The following is a 19,702-nucleotide window of genomic DNA, read 5'->3' on the forward strand; positions in this document are numbered from 1 at the left end:
AGGATTCATCAATCACAAGACATCCCAAAAGGAAGAATCCATCAACCAAGACCCATGCCAAGGAAAAGCCAAGAGAGACCAAGAATGGCACGAAGGGAAAGTCAACGGATACAAAACGCTGTCCCAATGGGAGGACTTGATCCACCAGGAGATGTCCCAAATGGAAGAATCCATGAACCACAAGATGCCCCAAATGGATGAATCCATCAACCACGAGACGTCCCAAATGGAAGAATTCACTATCCAAGACTCGTGCCAAGAGGACACCAAGAGACATCCAGAGCAGTGTCATGGGAATGTGTCAAGGGACACAAATCTCTGTCCCAATGGGAAGACTTCATCAATCAAGAGATGTCAGAGTGGGAAAGTCTTTCTTGACCAGGAGCTGTGCCCAGGGCCAGCCAACAGAGCAGGGGGCACAATCCTGCCTCCCTGCCCACACCATCAGTGCCAGGGTCAGCGCCCTCCAGCCCTGCCCATCCTGACTCCAGGGCCTTTCCCACACCCATGGTCACCCTCTGGACCCTGGCACTGATCCCACCTTAGAGAAGTTCAGCATTCCCAGGGACTTAATCCGAGTTTCCCTTTCTGACTCACCTGGCTGAAGTCCACGGGGAGAAATGGTTTCCATGTGCTCCCCAAAAAGGCCGGGGGTGCCCCAAGCCCTGGCCACAGACAAAGGAATTAAAGGAATTCCTGAATTCCTGTGGCTCTGTCGGCTGCTAATGAGCCCCAGGTGGGGTTGAGTGCTCCAGGGATGTTGCCAAGTTTGGAATGTCACCATGGAACTGAGGGGGCTGGGGGCAGGTTGGGTGCAGGGCAAGGGACTCATGGAATCATGGAATTGTTTGGGAAAAACCCTCAAAGACCATTGAGTCCAGCACTGCCCAGGCCACCACTGACTGTGTCCCCAAGTGCCACATGCACAGGGTTGGTAAATCCCCCCAGGGATGGGGACTCCACCCCTGCCAGGGTTGGACAGCCCTTTCCAAGAAGGAATTTTCCCAACATCCAACCTGAGGCTGTTCCCTCTCCTCATGTCCCTCCTCTTTGGGAGCAGATCCCAACTCCTGGCTCCATGAATTCCGGGAGTTTTGGAGAGCAAGACGTTCCCCCCCCGATCCCCCTCTTCTCCAGGCTGAGCCCCTTTCCCAGCTCCCTCAGCTGCTCCTGGAGCTCCAGACCCTTCCCTTGACTCTCTCCATTGATCCCCTGGATCTCCAGTGTCATCCAGAGTCACCAAACCCCAAGGAATGACCCCAAATGCAGCCCAGGGGTAACTATACAGTAAGAACATTTATTTCCTGGAGACACCTGGAACAGTCTCTCCCATGTCGGATGATCGGAGACACAAATCCAACCCTCTCCTGCTTTGGGTTTAGTCTGTTCCCAGCTCCAATTTTTTACACCATGGATGCTCCTTCCCGACCCCAAATGACAAAGGAAATCCAAACACACAGAACTGACTGGCCCCGAAGTGTCATTCCTGGGAAGCTCCATCACCTGGAGCTCGGCTCCTCCCCGCCGCTGTCCTGCTGCTTGGCCATGAATTTCTGTGGAGAAAGGACAAGAGATGGTGCTGCAGGGATATTCCAGGATTATCCCCTAAAACCTGGGCCAGGAACACCTGGGCCAGGTTCAGTCAGCTCCTCCCACGGCTGAAGTGGGATTTGTCCCATAAAAGCCCCCAAATTCGATACGGGAAGCTCCTGAGGGGAACGTGGCCAAATCTCAGGGATCAGGATTCCCCACAATCTGGGTATTGAATAAAAATATTCCATATTCCTGCTGCATTCCCAAACCCCATCAAACGTGAACCCCCAGGGAATCCTCGGCACCCCTGAATCCAAGGATCTGGGGGGATATTCCCGTTTTTCTGGGCGGTACCTCCATGTTCTGCCGGTGCAGGGGGGTCCTGCAGTGGTTGATCATGGAGGGTTCGTCGGCGTAGAAGAGGGAGCAGATCTGGCAGAAGAATCCGGCCTTTGGCACCAGGATGTCCAGAGCTGAGGATACACCACAGTCACCACACACAGCTCCCAGAAATATTCCAGCCTCACCTTCCTTTAGCCAAATCTGGGGAATTTGTGATTCCTCAGGGGGAAATTACAGTTCTTTAACATTCCAAAAAGTCTGGTTTTTCACCCAAGCTGCTCCCTGACCCGTTTCAATCCCCAGGTCATCTCCATTTCCAATACACACAATTTTCTGGGAATAAAGCAGCCAATCCCATGGAAGTTGGAGCAGCTCCTGAAGGACTGAGTCCATGGAAGAAGGGAGCCATGCTGGAGCAGTTCCTGAAGGAATGACCCCATGGAAAAGTGACCCACCTTCCTGAAGGATTAATCCCAGGGAAGAGTGACCCACATTGGAGCAGCTCCTGAAAGACTGACCCCATGGAAGTTGGAGCACTTCCTGAAGAACTGATCCCAGGGAAAAGTTATCTATGTTGGAGCAGCCTGCTCCTGAAGGATTGACCCCATGAAAGCTGGAATAATTCCTGAAGGACTGACTCCATGGAAAAGTGACTCATGTTGGAGCAGCTCCTGCAGGACTGACCCCAGGGAAGTTGGACCAGTTCCTGAAGAACTGAGCCCACAGAAGCTGGAACAACTCCTGGAGGACTGACCCCATGGAACTTGGAACAATTCCTGAAAGACTGACCCCATGGAAAAACGACCCATGTTGGAGCAGCCTGTTCCTGAAGGACTGACTGATCCCATGGAAGACTGACCCACACTGGAAGTGTGAAGAAGTGACCCCATGGAAGTGGGAGCAGTTCCTGAAGGACTGACCCCATGGAAATTCAGGAAGTTCCTGAAGGACTGACCCCACAGAAGTTGGAACAGTTCCTGAAGGATTTGAGTCCATGGAAGAAGGGAGCCATGCTGGAGCAGTTCCTGAAGGAATGACCCCATGGAAAAGTGACCCACCTTCCTGAAGGATTAATCCCAGGGAAGAGTGACCCACATTGGAGCAGCTCCTGAAAGACTGACCCCATGGAAGTTGGAGCACTTCCTGAAGAACTGATCCCAGGGAAAAGTTATCTATGTTGGAGCAGCCTGCTCCTGAAGGATTGACCCCATGAAAGCTGGAATAATTCCTGAAGGACTGACTCCATGGAAAAGTGACTCATGTTGGAGCAGCTCCTGCAGGACTGACCCCAGGGAAGTTGGACCAGTTCCTGAAGAACTGAGCCCACAGAAGCTGGAACAACTCCTGGAGGACTGACCCCATGGAACTTGGAACAATTCCTGAAAGACTGACCCCATGGAAAAACGACCCATGTTGGAGCAGCCTGTTCCTGAAGGACTGACTGATCCCATGGAAGACTGACCCACACTGGAAGTGTGAAGAAGTGACCCCATGGAAGTGGGAGCAGTTCCTGAAGGACTGACCCATAGAAATTCAGGAACTTCCTGAAGGACTGACCCCACAGAAGTTGGAACAGTTCCTGAAGGATTGATCCCGTGGAAAAAGGGACCCACACTAGAGCAGCTCCTGAAGAAAAGACTCCATGAAGTGACTCATGTTGGAGCAGTTCCTGAAGGTCTGACCCCATGGAAGTTGGAACAATTTCTGACCTCATGGAATTCACTACATCCCTACACCTCCATTTCACAGTCCTGGCAGCAATTCCCTCCCTTCCAGACACTGAATGTTGGGAATAAAACTCACCGCAGGATTGGAACCCTCAGGAGACACCACACTACACCCCACTAGTAATCAATAATTCCACCTGGATTTGGAAATTTCCACAAAAAACTTCCCATGAGAGGCTTTCGAGTTTAACCAACTAGTTAAACATGGATTTGGAGGAGCCAAGAAAAACCATGGATTCTAGGCCCTGACTTTGATGTTCATTCTGGTTGTGATGCACAGGAGGAGTTTTCAAATGGGCAGGAGAGAATCTTCCAGCCAGGAAAACCCAGAGCATTTTGGGGGATTCCTTTGGATTTACCTTTGGGAGTGCTCTGCGTCTTGGGGACACCTTGCAAAGTCGCTTTCTTCTGCTGAGACTTTGGTTCTGCATCTTCTGATCCCAGCTGAGCTGCTGGAGACAGAAATTCATGTTGGGATGGAATCATGGCATCATGGAACAGAATCACGGAGTGATGGAATGGAATCATGGAACAGAATCACGGAATGATAGAATGGAACCACGGAATGGTTTGGGTTGGGAGGCACCTAAAGGACATGGACACCTTCCACCAGCCCAGATGGCTCCAAGCCTTGTCCAAGCCAGCCTTGATGTTCCTCACCTTTTGGCTTGGAGATTTCAGCCATTTCATCCTCTGGATTTGTATCTCCTAAAATTCCCATTTCTTCTGGTCCCGCAACAGCAACAATATCTTCGTCATCTTCATCCTCGGGCGGGTTCTTCCCTGGGAAAGTGTTTTCTTCTTCCTCATCGCCGACTTCGTCGACTGTAACAAAGTTTAGTTCCTCTTTGAGGTGATTGAAGTCAGCCAGGAAATCATCCTCATCCTCATTAACCTCATCCAGAGTCACCAGAGGATTGTCCTCGTTGTCCTCCTGGATCTCATCCACAGTCACCAAGGCGTTGGGATCGTCGGGCACCTGGGATGCCGCGCAATCCCCGGGATTGGTTTTTCCCTCCTCGGCGGCGCGCAGCTCCGTGGGCTCGTTGAGGGGCAGCTCCTCCACCTCCCCGATCTCATCCACGGTCACCAAGGGCTCGGCCTTCAGCTCCCGCTCCTCGAATTCCACCCGGGGCCCATTCCCATGGGAGCCTGGCTCCTCCTGCTCCGAGATCTCATCCAGCGTCAGCAGCGCCTGCGGATCCTTCACCGCTTCCGACAGCTCCTCCTCTTCCACCACCTCATCCACCACCACCAGGCCCTGGGGGTCGACGCCCGGCAGCGGCACCGGGGCGTCCTCCTCCTCCCCGATCTCATCCAAGGTGACAAAGGACAGCTCACCTTCGGCTCCGCAACTCTTCCCTTTCCTCTTCTTGGACACCGGCTCCGAAGGGTTGGCTTTGGGGGCTTCTTTTCTCTTCCCCCTCGGGGGGTTCCGCCGCGGCATCACCGGAGACTCGGCTTCCTCCAGCACCTCGTCCACCGTGACGAACTCGTCCAGGTTAAACGGGAAGAGCTCTTCCTCCTGGGAATGGAATATTTAACTGTCATCTCCAGCGGGAACATCCACACACGTTGGATCCAAAAAATAACCCCAAATTTAATTTGAGTGGGGAAAAAAAAAAAAAGTGGTCAGGGCTTAAATCGCAGCATTGTGTTGAGTAATTAATTTAAATTAACTCAGGTTTAGTTCAGGAAGCCAAAATCCTTTGGAAAAATTGAGAATTTGCAAAGAAATCATAGCAGATCAATAGGGGATAAAATTCCATGGATAAAATTCAATGGATGAAATTCAGTGGATAAGGGTCAATGGACAAAATTCAGTGGATGAAATTCAGCAGATAAAAATCAATGGATAAAATCCAGTGGGATAAAGGTCAATGGACAAAATTCAGTGGATAAAATTCAATGGATAAAGGCCAATGGATAAAATTCAGTGAATAAAATTAAAGGGACAAAATTTAGTGGACAAAATTCAGTGGATGAAATTCAACAGATAAAATTCAACGGATAAAATTCAACAGATAAAATTCCTGCCAATTCAAAGTTCTGGGTCCAAAGGAACGGGTGCCCCACCCAAATGATGCTTCCAATTTTTTCCACTGAGAATTCTAAATTTTTGTTACTTTTTCTGCCAAAATATTCCATCCTACCCTCATGTTTTCATGGATCTTTAACACAAGATGGGAAACTGGGATTTGGGGATGGATTTGTGGGATCTGATCCCAGTTGAGGCTTCCTGGCAGTCCCGGCTCCATGAGCCTGGAAATAGGGACCAAGAGGTCCCAAGGGAATGGATCCAAAGGAATTCCAGCATCTCAGAGCCTACGGGATCCACAGACACCAGACAGAAAAAGTGCAGGCATTTGGTGACTGCATTTTGGGAAGAGTGGAAAGATTCCCGAGAGCAGGAATGTCATGGAATCCTGGAATGGTTTGGGTTGGAAAAGACCTTAAATCCCATCCAATCCCAGCCCCTGGAACATCAAAAATCCCCTTTTTCATATGTTCCAGCCTTTAAATCCCACAGTTTTCCTCACCTCCTTCTGTTTTCCAGTGCTGCCGGTGCCGCTCTTCAAACAAGCTGCGGCACCGCCCCCACCAGGAGCCTGCAAAATGGGACAGAAAATTCCATGAAATCCCAGGAAATCCCAATCCTCATCGAGCACAGCTTTGTTTGGATCAAGGAGCTGCTCTGGGATGTCACCATGGCTCCACCAACAGGTGACACCTGGCTCAGGAGCCTTTTTTCCATCTGTGCAAGGCTCGGAAAAGCAAATTCCAGCTCCCCAGAGGACACGGGGTTTATTCCCACTTGGAGCTGCTCCAAGGAATTCAGTTTGGATTCGCTTCCAAAACAACTTCCATAGGATTTTCCAACCAGTTCCACCCTCATGCTGCAGCTAAAAGGAACAGGTTGCCCAGAAGCTCCTCTGGTGGCCCCAGGATTGATGGAAAAGGGAAAGGAATGATCCCAGAAACCCAGAGTGGAAGAAGCCCAGGGAACACCTGGGCATTCCTGCCCTCCTCACCTGATTCCCACTGGGATCTTCCTTCATGCCAGCTGTTCCGCTCTCTCCCTGCTGGCTCTGCTTTGAACTCGCCCAAGATTCCAGCTGGGAATCCTTTTCCTGCTGGGATGAGCCCTTCCCACCATCTCCCTGTGCTTCCACTCCGGAATTTCCATTCCCTTTCCATTGGCTGTTCCCAGCTCCTGGCTGAGCCACTGTTTTGGGTGGGATTTTCTTCTCCAGCCCCACTCTGGGGGGGATTTTCTGCTCCCCAGTTCTTCCCAGGGAAGTCTCGGTGATCCTGACAGGAATTCTCTGCTTCAGGATGTCCGGGACGGACACCACTGCCTTCAAAAAAGTTTTTCCAATGCAAGATTCCTTCAGGGATGCAGCGGAATTTACCGGAGCCGCCGCACGGCTTTCGTCGGATTTTGCAGCTCCCGTCCCTTTATTTTGTGGGATTTTAACCGAACTTCCCCCATGCATCTCACCAACAGCATTCCCAGAGTTTTCCCCACCCTTGGATGGTATTTTTCCAGGTGTTTTCTCCGTCTCTGTCCCAGCCTTGCCCCATATTTTCCCTGTATTTTCCCCGATTTTGAGCACGGATTCCTCCGCTGTCGCCTCTCTCTCTGCTCCAGCCACATCCAATTTTTTCCCTGGAGCATCCACAGTTTTTGGGACAGCTTTCCTCTCCGTGGATGTTTCATGGCTGCTTTTCCCAGCCTCCAGAGCAGCCGGCTCCGTGCTGGGCTGGGTGACACCGGGTGACACCGCAGGAGCCTCCTCCGAGCTCGGCGACATTCCAGGGATGGCTCCTGGTGTTCCTCCGGCCGCTGGGATAACCTTGCTGGATGATTCCAGAGGTTCCATGGCAGGAGCAGAGGGTTCCTCATCCTCCTTTTGGATTTCCACCTCCGGCTCATCCCGAGCTTTGTCCGTCCCCGCTCCGGAAAGCGGCGCCGGTTTCTCCTCCGACCTCGCTCCGGGTGATTTGCTGCCAGCAGGATCCACAGGAATTCCAGTTCCAGGATCCAATCCCTCCACGTCCATCCCTGCGGGCGAATCCCTCGCTGCTCCTCCTGCCTGCGACTCAGGAATCTCCAGTTGTCCTGCTGGAATCTCCTCCGGGACATTTGGGGTGGGAATTTGACCTTTCCTGGCCTCTCCCGATGGATTTCCAGCTGGTTTTTGCACCGTTCCTGATCCCTCTGGAATTTTTTTCAAGCCAGAGCTAAAAGCATTTAAAAGAAACAAAAATCAAACCGTGGAGGGAGAATTCCAGAAAACTCAGAAAGCTCCGGATGCCACCAGTGGGAGTTTACCTGGAGCATGAGGAAATGGGATTGGGAATTCTGTGGGAAAAGGCGACAACTTGAGGTGAATAATTCACATTTTGGAGACCTCAGGCCTTGGAAATTTTCCATCCCACAGAGGGAAAATTGGGAATATCCAACCAAAAGGCAGCTCTTGGATAAGGGAATTAGAGGAGCTTTGCTCTGGCTGCAGCTCCCAATCCCGAGAGAGCAGGTTTGGATTTGGCATTGGATTTTGGATCAGGTTTTGGTTTAAAATCCCTGTTTTCCACGGAGAATCCCCTGGGATAACACAGCCCAAGGTGTCACAGGATGGAGCTTCCCAGGGAATTCCAGAGACTCTTCCCTGAAGGAAAGAATCCCACAGGATGAGCTTGGGAAGTGCTGGAATTAGGGATGGCCGGGAGCACCCATTCTAGCAGAATTCCAGCAGGGAATTTCTACTCCAAAACCTGGAAAAATCAGGATTGTCCAGGACAATGGGATTTTGATCCTCCAAAAGGATTTTCCCATCAATTCAACACTTCTGGCTGTGTTCAGTTTGTTTTCTACTGGGATTCATGGAAAACTCCCCCCTGGATTCATGGAAAACACAGCCTGGGAAAGGCAGAACCCAGAAGTTGAGATAAATTAATTAAAGATAAATAATTAATCATTAACAATTAAAACAATAATTCCAGTCTTTTCTGCTCCCTGAGAAATGGAATAAATTAATTGTGTGGAAAATATGTGGAGCAGGGGAAAATATCGATTTTCCAATTTTTCAGGAGCTGGGATTAATGGAAAAATAACTTTTAAATTTTAATTCTAAATTTAAATTTTCATTCCACCTGTCTGGAATCACAAAAGTGGCTGTAAGGAAGAGCTTCCCATTAATTTGGGAATTAATGCTCCCAAAATTCAGCAGTTTCATGGAATGACAAGGAAAAAAATCGGGATCTGGGAATACAGAGCTTTTCCATGATGGAATTCCTTAAATTTGAGGATGATCCTTACACAATTTTGAGGTTTTAACAATAAAACTCATCCAGAAACCCAAGTTGGAATCACAGAAAAAAAGGGATCGAAGCCATATTTAACAACAATTCCTAAAGATCTCCAGGAATTCAGCAGCTGGAAAGAGGAATTCCAGAGGCAGGGATAGAGAGAAGAGCTTAAGGATGGAATAAAAGGAGCCAAGACCTGAGCAGGAGAGAAAACCAAAGAAAATTCCCAATAAAAATTGGGATTTCACCCTGTTTTGCCATGATTTTTAATGAATCACAAATATTGTGGCTCTGCAAAAATGGATTGGGAAGGAGGAGCAGCAGGACACAGCTGGAGAGAGAGAGGCTCAGCAATCCCTAATCGTGGATAAACATTCCAAGAGGGAAAAGAAATGGATAAAATTCCCAAAAATCCTTGCAGGCTGTACCTTCCTTTGCTCCCATCTTCTCTCTTCTCTTCCCTTTTCCCGGTTTCAGCCTGGAAAACAAAAATCCCAATCCCTGAGGGAAATCCCAGACCTGAGGGGAAAATCATGATCCTGAGGGAAAAATACCATCCATGAGGGAAAAAATTCCAAACCCTGAGGGAAATCCCAGCCCTGAGAAAAACATCCCAACCCTGAGGGAAAAATCAAGATCCTGAGGGACATCCTATTCTTGAGGAAAAAAAAATCCCAAACTCCGATGGAAAAATCCCAACCTTGAGGGAAAAATCCCAATCCTGAAGGAAATTCCAAACCCTGAGGGGGAAAATCCCAACCCTGAGGGGAGAAAATTCCAATCCTTGACGGAAATCCCAGACCTGAAGGAAATATCCCAACCATAAGGGAAAAATCATGATCCTGAGGGAAATCCCATCCTTGAGGGGAAAAATCCCAAACTCTTGAGGGAAAAATCCCAACCCTGAAGGAAAATTCCGGCCCCAAGGGAGAAAATTCCAACACTGAGGGAACATCCTGGCCCTGAGGGAAAAAAATCCCAAACCCTGAGGGAAAAATCCCAATCCTGAGGGGAAAAATCCCAATCCTGAGGGGAAAAATCCCAATCCTGAGGGGAAAAATCCCAGTCCAGAGGGAAAATTCCAACCATAAGGAAAAATCCTGGCCCTGAGGGGAAAATCTCAGACCTGAGGGAAAAATCCCAATCCTGAGGGAAAATTCCAACCATAAGGAAAAATTCTGGCCCTGAGGGAAAAGCCCCAACCATGAGGGAAATCCCAGACCTGAGGGAAAAATCCCACCCCTGAGGGAAAAAATTCCAATCCTGATGCAAAAAATCCCAAACCCTGAGGGAAAAATTGCAATCCTGAGGGGGAAAATCCCAATCCTGAGGGAAAATTCCAACCGTAAGGGAAATTCTGGCCCTGAGGGAAAAGCCCAACCCTGAGAGGGAAATCCCAGACCTGAGGGAAAAATCCCAACCCTGAGGGAAAAAATTCCAATCCTGAGGGAAAATTCCAACCATGAGGGAAAATCCTGGGGGAAAAGCCCCAACCCTGAGGGAAAAATCCCAACCCTGAAGGAAATCCCATCCCTCAGCTTTTTGCAGGAAGGTTCTCCCATGCCCAAAAAAACCCCAGATGGTGGAAAACCTGGAATTTTTACCTCAGGAATGTCTCCGTGGGAGGACAAGGAGCAGGTGAGTGTGTGTTCCCCTATGGAATAAGGATACTGCTGCAGGAAGCTGTGCATGGAGCGCGCGGATTTGGGGCTGTCCAGCTGCAGGATGGCCTGAGGGAAAAAATTCCAGGTAACTCCTTAATTTATGGATAAAATGGGAATTCTTAAACCTGCTGGAATCCCTCGCTTGTTTCTCGCCACTTTCCGGGCATAAAAGGTGTTAAAATTCACCTTTAAATGTCCCAAATTGGGTCCTAAAGGTGGAAGTAACTTGGGTTTTTTGGGATTTAAAAGATGTTTTTCTTGGATTTGGGGTTTTCAAAACATTTTCCAGGTTTTTGGGGTATTCTCCTTGGGTTTTTTGAGATTTAAAAAGTATTTTCTTGGATTTTTGGGATTTTCCCAGTTTTTCTTGGGACTTAAAAAATACTTCTTTGGATTTTTAGGATTTGTGTTTTTTTGGGATTTAAAGGATATTTTCCTTGGTTTTAAAGAACATTTCTGTGGGGGGGGGGGGGCTTTGGTTGCTTTTTTGGGATTCAAAAACCATGTTCTTGGGTTTTTTGGGATTTTAAGGATATTTTCCTTGTTTTTATGGGATTTAGTTTTTTGGGATGTAAAATCATTTTCCTCTTTTTTTTTTTAAATTTTATTTTAAAACCATTTCCTTGTATTTTTGGGATCTAAAACCTAGAGAATCCCATAAAAACCCCATCAATTCTGCATTCTCACTTTTTCCAATTACCAAAAATTCCCAAACACCCCCGCCCCCAAAATTCCCTCAAAAATTTACCCCCAAACCTCCCAAAAATTAAAAAAATAATCCCCCCCACAATTTAAAAAAAATTCCCCAAAAATTCAAAAAATTCCCAAACTAATCATCCAAAATTCCCAAAAGGCCCCTCAAAAATTCTGAAAAAATAAAGTTGCTTTTTTGGGATTCAAAAACCATGTTCTTGGGTTTTTTGGGATTTTAAGGATATTTTCCTTGTTTTTATGGGATTTAGTTTTTTGGGATTTAAAATCATTTTCCTCTTTTTTTTTTATTTTATTTTAAAACCATTTCCTTGTATTTTTGGGATCTAAAACCTAGAGAATCCCATAAAAACCCCATCAATTCTGCATTCTCACTTTTTCCAATTACCAAAAATTCCCAAACACCCCCGCCCCCAAAATTCCCTCAAAAATTTACCCCCAAACCTCCCAAAAATTAAAAAATAATCCCCCCAAAATAAAAGTTCCCCAAAAATTCAAAAAATTCCCAAACTAATCATCCAAAATTCCCAAAAGGCCCCTCAAAAATTCTGAAAAAATAAATCCACAAAATTTCCCCAAAAAATCTCCCACAATTCAGAAGAGTCCCCGCAAAAATCTTTTACATTTAAAAAAAAAATCCCTCAAAAATCCCCTAAAAATTGAAAAAATATTAAAAAAAAAAAACAAACAACTCAAAAATCCCCAGTTTTTTTTCTGTGCAAACCCCAATTTCTCCCCCAAACCCCTCATTTTTCCCCAGGCCCTGGGGCCACACCCCATGGCAGCTGCTGAGCATGGTGTACCCCAGCACAAACCAGCTTCAATTCCTGAAACCGCTCTGCCAAAAATCCTCAGGAAATCCCCAAAAAACTCTGAAAAAATTCCCAAAAAATCCCCAAAGGTTCCCAAAGTCCTCCCTTCCAGCCCCGATGCCCCGCGCCGGGGCCGTACCCGGTGGCGGTTGCTGAGCACGGCGTAGTGCTCCACCTTGCCGAAGCGCAGCCCCGCGCACACCAGCTCCAGCTCCCGGAAACCCTCGGCAGGGAGGTTCCCCAGGTGCACCAGGTGAGAGCGCAGACTGGCAGCGTCCACCTGCGGGGACACCCCGGGGGATGGTTAACGGGGGAAGGGGAAAAGGAACAAAGGGGGGAAAAGGGGGATTAAAATGAAAGGGGAAAGGGGGAAAAGGAGAAAGAAGGGGAAAGGGAAGGAGAAAAAATGGAGAAAAAATGAAGAAAAGGGGGAAAGAGGAGAAAAGGGAAGGGGGGAAAGCGGAAAGAAGGGAAAAGGGAAGGAGAAAAAATGGAGAAAAGGGGGAAAGGGAGAAAAGGGAGAAAAGGAACAAAGGGGGGGAAAGGGGGAAAAGGGAAGGGGGAAAGGGGGAAAGAAGGGAAAAGGGAAGGAGGAAAAAGGGGAAAGGGAGAAAAGGAACAAAGGGGGGAAGGGAGGAAAAGAGGAATTAAAATGAAAGGGGAAAGGAGGAAAAGGGAAGGGGGGAAAGGGGAAAGAAGGGAAAAGGGAAGGAGAAAAAAGGGGAAAAAGGGGGAAAGGGAGAAAAGGGGGAAGGGGGGGAAAAGAGGGATTAAAATGAAAGGGGAAAGGAGGAAAAGGGAAGGGGGGAAAGGGGAAAGAAGGGAAAAGGGAAGGAGAAAAAATGGGGAAAGAGAGGAAAGGGGGAAATGGAACAAAGGGGGAAAAGAAGGAATAAAATGGAAAATATAGGGGAAAAGAGGAAAAGGAAAAAGGGGAAAGAAGGGAAAAAGGAAAGAGAAAAGAAGGGGGAAGGAGGAAAGGGAAAAGAGGGGGAAATGGAAAAAAGGAGTGAAAGAGGGGAAAAAAGGAAAAAATGGGAAATAAGGGGGAAAGAGGAAAAGGGAAGGGGAAAAAGGGGAAAGGGAAAAAAGGAACAAAGGAGAGAAAGAGGGGAAAAAGGGGGAAATAAAGGAGAAATGAGGAAAAGGGAAGGGGGGAAGGGAAAAAGAGGGAAAAAGGGAAGCAGAAAAAAGGGGGAAGAGGGGTAAAAGGGAGGGAAAGGGGGGAAAAAGAAGGAGAAAAAAGGGGGAAGAAGGGGAAAAAAGGAGAAAAGGAGAATATGGAGAAGGAGAAGAAGGAAAAAGAGGGGAAGGGGAAAAAGGAAAAAAGGAAGGAGAAAAAAGGGGGAAGAAGGGGAAAAAAGGAGAAAAGGAGAATATGGAACAAAGGGGAGAAGAAGGAAAAAGAGGGGAAGGGGAAAAAGGAAAAAAGGAAGGAGAAAAAAGGAGAAAAAGGGGGAATGGAACAAAAGAGGGAAAAAAGGAAAAATGGGAAATAAGGGGAAAAGAGGAAATGGGAAGGGGAAAAAGGGGAAAGAAGGGAAAAAGGAAGGAGAAAACAAGGGGAAAAAGGGGGAAGGAAAAAAGGGGGGGAAGAGGTTAAAAGGGAAGGGAAAAACAAGGAAAAGGCAAAAAAGGAAGGAGAAAAAAAAGGGAGAAAAGGGGAAAGAAGGGAGAAATGGACAAAGGGGGGAAAGGAAGGAAAAAAAGAATGGAAAAAAGGAAGGAAGAATAGGAAAAGGGGGAAAAAGGGAAAAAATGGGGAAAAGGGAGGGGGAACAAGAGAAAAAGGGGGAAAAGGGAGAGGAGGAAAAGGGGGGAAAGAAAGGAGAAAACAAAGGGAAAAAGGGACAAATGGGAAAGAGAGAAGGAAGGAGGAACAGGAGGGAAAAAAGGGGGAAATGTGGGGAAAAAGGAAATTAGGGGGAGAAAGGAAGTGAAAAAAGGGGGGGAAGGGAAAAAAACTTCTCTCCATCTATAAAAGACTGGAATTTTGAACTGGAATTGAGATAAATTTTGATCTTTTCCACACTTTTTTTAAGGAGAAAACCTCCGAGGCACCTGAGGAGAATCTTGGAATTAATCCTGGAATTCTGAAAGGATCACAGGGCCCGGGGGATCCCCAAAGTGCCAAAAAATCCCACTCCAGGGATAAAGTGGGGTTTATCCCAACCTGAAATGTTCAGGAATGAGCATTCCCAGCTCCCAGTTAATGAAATTCCAAAGAAAATTGGGATAATGAGGAAAAAATTTGGGACAATGAGGAGAAAAACTTGGGATAATGAGGAAAAACTCACCTTGGGATCGGACTCCTTGATGAGAGCAATGAAAATTGCTTCCTTTAGGGAGGGGAAAAAAGGGATTGGAACTTCATTAATAATAATTAATAACTGATTAATTGATTGTAGTTAAAGTGTTCATCGTGTCAAAATCCAAAAAAACATTTCCCACCATCAATTCCCAGTGGGAAAAAGTAGTTTTAAACACCAGGTAGGATAAAAATTCTGTTTAAATTCTGTTTAAATCCCAAATCTTGTTGGAAGCGGAAAACTGGGGATTTTTCCCAGAATTCCTCCAATTCCCACATTCCCCAAATTCCCCCAGTTCTTCACATTCCCACAATTCCCACTATCTCCCCAATCTCACAATTCCTACAGTCCCCACAATTCCCAAATTCCCCCAACTCCCCCAATTCCTAAAATTCACACAATTTCCAACTTCCCTCAATCTCCCAACTCCCCCCAAATCCCACAATCCCTAAAATTCCCAAGTTCTCACAATCCCCAAAATTCCCAAATTCTCCAACTTCCCCCAAATCCTAAAATTCCAATTCCCAAATTCCCCAACTTCCCCCAATCCCACAATTCCCAAATCCCCACAACTCCCCCAATTCCTGCAATTCCCAAAATGCTCAACTTCCTAAATCCCACAATCCCTAAAATTCCCAACTTCCCTCAATTCCCAAAATGCTCAACTTCCCCCAATCCCACAAATTCCCAATTTCTCCAATTCCTACAATCCCAAAATTTTCCAATTTCCCCAACTCCTAAATCCCCACAATTCCCAAAATGCTCACTTTCCCTCAATCCCACAATCCCTAAAATTCCCTAATTTCCCCAATCCCCACATTGCCACAATCCCCCCAATCCCCACAATGCCCCATATTTCCAACTCCCCCAGTTCCCACAATCCCCAAATTCCCCAACTTCCCTCAATCCCACAATCCCTAAAATTCCCAATTCCTCCAATCCCCACAACTCCCCCAGTTCCCCCAATCCCACAATTCCCCCAATCCCCACAACGCCCCATATTTCCAACTCCCCCCAATTCCCACAATCCCTCAAATTCCCCAACTTCCCTCAATCCCTCAATCCCACAAATCCCCCAATCCCCACATTGCCACAATCCCCCAATCCCAAAATTTCCAACTCCCCACAAATTCCCACAATCCCCAAATTCCCCAACTTCCCTCAATCCCACAACCCCTAAAATTCCCAAATTCCCCCAATCCCAAAATTCTCCAACTTCCCCCAAATCTCACGATCCCACAAATTCCCCCAGCTCCTAAGATTCCCCGAACTCCCCCAATCCCACAAATCCCCCAATCCCCACATTGCCACAATCCCTCCAATCCCCACAATGCCCCAAATTTCCAACTCCCCCAATTCCCACAATCCCCAAATTGCTCAACTTCCCTCAATCCCTCAATCCCACAAATCCCCCAATCCCCACAACGCCCCATATTTCCAACTCCCCCAGTTCCTACAATCCCCAAATTGCCCAACTTCCCTCAACCCCACAATCCCTAAATCCCCCAATCCCCCCAATCCCCAAATTCCCCACCTTCCCTCAATCCCACAATCCCCCCAATCCCCACAACGCCCCATATTTCCAACTCCCCCAGTTCCCACAATCCCCAAATTCCCCAACTTCCCTCAATCCCACAATCCCCACAAGGCGGCTCCTGCTCCCGCCGCTCCCATCCCGAAGGGAATCCTGACCCCGACCCCACAGCTCCTGCTCCCATCCCGAAGGGAATCCCGATCCTGATCCCACAGCTCCTGCTCCCGCCGCTCCCATCCCGAAGAGAATGCCGATCCCGATCCCGATCCCACAGCTCCTGCTCCCGCTGTTCCCATCCCAAAGGGAATCCCAATCCCGATCCCGCAGCTCCTGCTCCCGCTGTTCCCATCCCAAAGGGAATCCCAATCCTGATCCCACAGCCCAGAGCTCCTCTTCCCATCCCAAAGGCAATTCCCATCTTCATCCCAATCCCACAGCTCCTGTTCCCGCTGTTCCCATCCCAAAGGGAATCCCAATCCCAATCCCAAACCCAATCACAGAGCTCCTGTTCCCATCCCAAAGGGAATCCCAATCCGAATTCCAATCCCGATCCCAGAGCTCCCATTCTCATCCCAAACGGAATTCCAATCCTGATCCCACAGCTCCTGTTCCCACTGTTCCCATCCCAAAGGGAATCCTGATCCCAATCCCAGAGCTCACCATTTCCATCCCAAAAGGAATCCCAATTCCAATCCCGATCCCAGAGCTCACCGTTCCCACCCCAATGGGAATCCTGATCCCGATCCCAGAGCTCCCGTTCTCATCCCAAAGGGAATTCCAATCCTGATCCCACAGCTTGCTGTTCCCACTGTTCCCATCCTGATCCAAATCCCAGAGCTCCTGTTCCCATCCCAAAGGGAATCCCAATCCGAATTCCCATCCCGATGCCAGAGCTCCCATTCTCATCCCAAAGGCCAAAGGGAATCCCGACCCCACAGCTCCTGCTCCCATCCCAAAGGGAATCCCGATCCCGACCCCACAGCTCCTGCTCCCATCCCAAAGGGAATTCCCATCTCCATCCCGATCCCACAGCTCCTGCTCCCGCTGCTCCCATCCCAAAGGGAATCCTGATCCCGATCCCAGAGCTCACCATTTCCATCCCAAAAGGAATCCCAATCCCAATCCCGATCCCAGAGCTCACCGTTCCCACCCCAATGGGAATCCTGATCCCGATCCCAGAGCTCCCGTTCTCATCCCAAAGGGAATTCCAATCCTGATCCCACAGCTTGCTGTTCCCACTGTTCCCATCCTGATCCCAATCCCACAGCTCCTGTTCTCATCCCAAAGGGAATCGCAATCCCAATCCCAGAGCTCCCAAATCCATCCCAAAAGGAATTCCAACCCCGATCTCAGAGCCCAGCGCTTGCTGTTCCCATCCCAAAGGGAATCCCAATCCCAGAGCTCCCGTTCCATCCCAAAGGGACTTTATGGGGTTTGGGACTGGGGAGTTTCCAGTGGGAATTGTGGGGTGGGATGGGATGGAGCCAAAGGGGCTGGAGGTTGGGATTGCTGGGAATCATTGGGAAAGCAGGGAAATTCCCAGTGTTCCCACAATTCTCAAAATTCCCAAATTTCCAAGTCCCCACAATTCCCTCCTTCTCCCAAATCCCCACAATCCCCACAGTTCTCAAATCCCCAAAATCCCCAAATTTCCAAGACCCCACAATTCCCTCCTTCTCCCAAATCCCCACAATCCTCACAGTTCCCAAATCCCCAAAATCCCCAAATTCCCGAACCCCGCTGACCTTCCCGCCTGGATCCGAGGGTTCCTCGCTCACCGCAGGCTCTGAAAACGGGGAAAAGGAACAGCTGAATCCTACAGCATTCCCAAATTCCCCAGGGATTTCGGGAATTCCCAAACTTCCTTTTATCCCTTATTTCCAAAGGATTTTTTTCCTCCCAAAACCACCCCAGCTTTGGATCCCCCCCAACTCTAAAGAATTCCATGAATTCCCTGGAATTACCTGGCCCTGCCTCCAGGGTTGTCCCGGGGTCCTCCAGCCCGTCGTGCTCCGGGGAGGATTTGGGATGGGGATTGTTGGGATGGGGATTGTTGGGATGGGGATTGTTGGGATGGGGATTGTTGGGATGGGGATTGTTGGGATGGGGATTGTTGGGATGGGGATTGTTGGCATGGGGATTGTTGGCATCCGAGGGCTCCGATCCCGGAATTTCCGGCCCGGCCTCGGCCGGAGTCCCGGAATCTTCACCCGTTGCTTTTCCTGAGGGGGAAAAACCAGCGCCTGGAGATTGGTACAGGGCTCGTTTCCCTTCCTAAATCCATTTTCCAAAGGTTTTTTGCCACTGGAGATTGGTACAGGGCTCGTTTCCCTTCCTAAACCCATTTTCCAAAGGTTTTTGGCCATGATTTCCTCATTTTCCCGACATTTTCTCTTCACCATTTTCCAAAGGTTTTTTGCCATGATTTCCTCATTTTCCCAACATTTTCTCTTCGTTTTTCCAAGTTTTCACCCCCATGTTTTTCCTTCCCATTTTCCCAAGGTTTTTTTTCCTGTTTACCTGAGGTTTTTTTCCATTTTCTCAGGTTTTTTCCCATTTTTTCCCCATTTTCCCAAGGTTTTTTCCCCCCATTTTCCCAAGGTTTATTCCCCCATTTTCCCAAGGTTTTTTTCCCCCATTTTCCCAAGGTTTTTTTTTCCTGTTTACCTGAGGGTTTTTTCCCATTTTCTCAGTTTTTTCCCCCATTTTTCCACATTTTCCCAAGGTTTTCCCCCCATTTTCCCAAGGTTTTTCCCCCATTTTCCCAAGGTTTTCCCCCCATTTTCCCAAGGTTTTTCCCCCCATTTTCCCAAGGTTTTTTTCCCCCATTTTCCCAAGGTTTTTCCCCCATTTTCCCAAGGTTTTTTCCCCCATTTTCCCAAGTGTTTTTTCTTTCCCATTTTCTTTTCCCATGTTCCCAAGATTTTTTCCCTATTTTCCCAAGTTTTTTTTTTCCCTGTTTCTCCAAGGCTTTTTCCCCATTTTTTCCCCATTTTCTAAAGTTTTCTTCCATTTTCTTTTCTAATTTTTTCCAAGTTTTTCCCCCCATTTTCCCAATGTTTTTCCCATTTTCAGAAGATTTTTTTTTCCATTTTCTCTTCCTATTTTCCCAAATTTCACTTTCTTGTTTTCCCAAATTTCTTCCCCTTTTCCCCACGTTCTTCCCCAAGATTTTTCCCCATTTCTCCAATTTTTCCCCCTTTTCCCCAAGATTTTTCCCCATTTTCCAGAGCTTTTTTTCCGTTTTCCCAAGGTTTTTTTCCTGCTATTTTCTCTTCTCGTTTTCCCAAGACCTTTTCCCATTTTCCAAAGTTTTTTTTCCCATTTCCCCCCATTTTCTGAGGCATTTTTTCCATTTTTCCCAATTTTTCCCCATTTCCCCCTCACCTTCCTCATCTGGGGCTTTCTTCACTTTCTTCTCTCCCAGAGTTTTCTTCACTTTTTCCTTTTTCCCTACAAAAAAATCCCCCAAAAACCCCGGAATTCCCAATTCCCATCAACGATTCCTTCCCAAGGGAACAAAATTCCAAAAAAATCCAAGGAATTCCAGGGATTGGAGCAAAAAGAAAAGGGATTTGGGGGGAAAAATTCTGGATTTTTTTAGGGTAAAAATCCCAAAATTTAAATTAAATCCAGGGCAATTTATGGAAAGAAAGATGGGGATTTTCGGGGGAAAAAATTTGGATTTTTTGGGGTTAAAGAAACTCAAAATTTAAATTAATTCTGTGGGATTTTGGAGGCAAAAATATTCCCAAAA

The 19,702-nt window shown here is 47.7% G+C and overlaps 1 protein-coding gene across 1 annotated transcript in view; it reads right to left on the bottom strand.

The window, feature by feature from the left end:
* Window positions 1-1,277: 1,277 nt before the first annotated feature.
* The window catches only part of ZNF638 (zinc finger protein 638), a 54,810-nt gene continuing 36,385 nt past the window's right edge, over window positions 1,278-19,702 (bottom strand). Inside the window, exons 11-23 of the mRNA XM_041403137.1 lie at window positions 19,333-19,398; window positions 17,910-18,167; window positions 17,691-17,731; window positions 14,400-14,441; window positions 12,242-12,382; window positions 10,520-10,645; window positions 9,344-9,393; window positions 6,635-7,847; window positions 6,143-6,211; window positions 4,263-5,127; window positions 3,962-4,054; window positions 1,888-2,006; window positions 1,278-1,553 (exon numbers count right to left, since the gene is read on the bottom strand). Coding sequence (XP_041259071.1) covers window positions 1,500-1,553; window positions 1,888-2,006; window positions 3,962-4,054; window positions 4,263-5,127; window positions 6,143-6,211; window positions 6,635-7,847; window positions 9,344-9,393; window positions 10,520-10,645; window positions 12,242-12,382; window positions 14,400-14,441; window positions 17,691-17,731; window positions 17,910-18,167; window positions 19,333-19,398 — 3,137 coding nt within the window. The 3' untranslated portion in view covers window positions 1,278-1,499. The remainder of the gene's footprint in view (window positions 1,554-1,887; window positions 2,007-3,961; window positions 4,055-4,262; window positions 5,128-6,142; window positions 6,212-6,634; window positions 7,848-9,343; window positions 9,394-10,519; window positions 10,646-12,241; window positions 12,383-14,399; window positions 14,442-17,690; window positions 17,732-17,909; window positions 18,168-19,332; window positions 19,399-19,702) is intronic.

This window comes from Onychostruthus taczanowskii, unplaced genomic scaffold, assembly GCF_017590055.1.
Source record: "Onychostruthus taczanowskii isolate IOZ18803 unplaced genomic scaffold, ASM1759005v1 scaffold2, whole genome shotgun sequence".
Lineage (NCBI taxonomy): Eukaryota > Metazoa > Chordata > Aves > Passeriformes > Passeridae > Onychostruthus > Onychostruthus taczanowskii.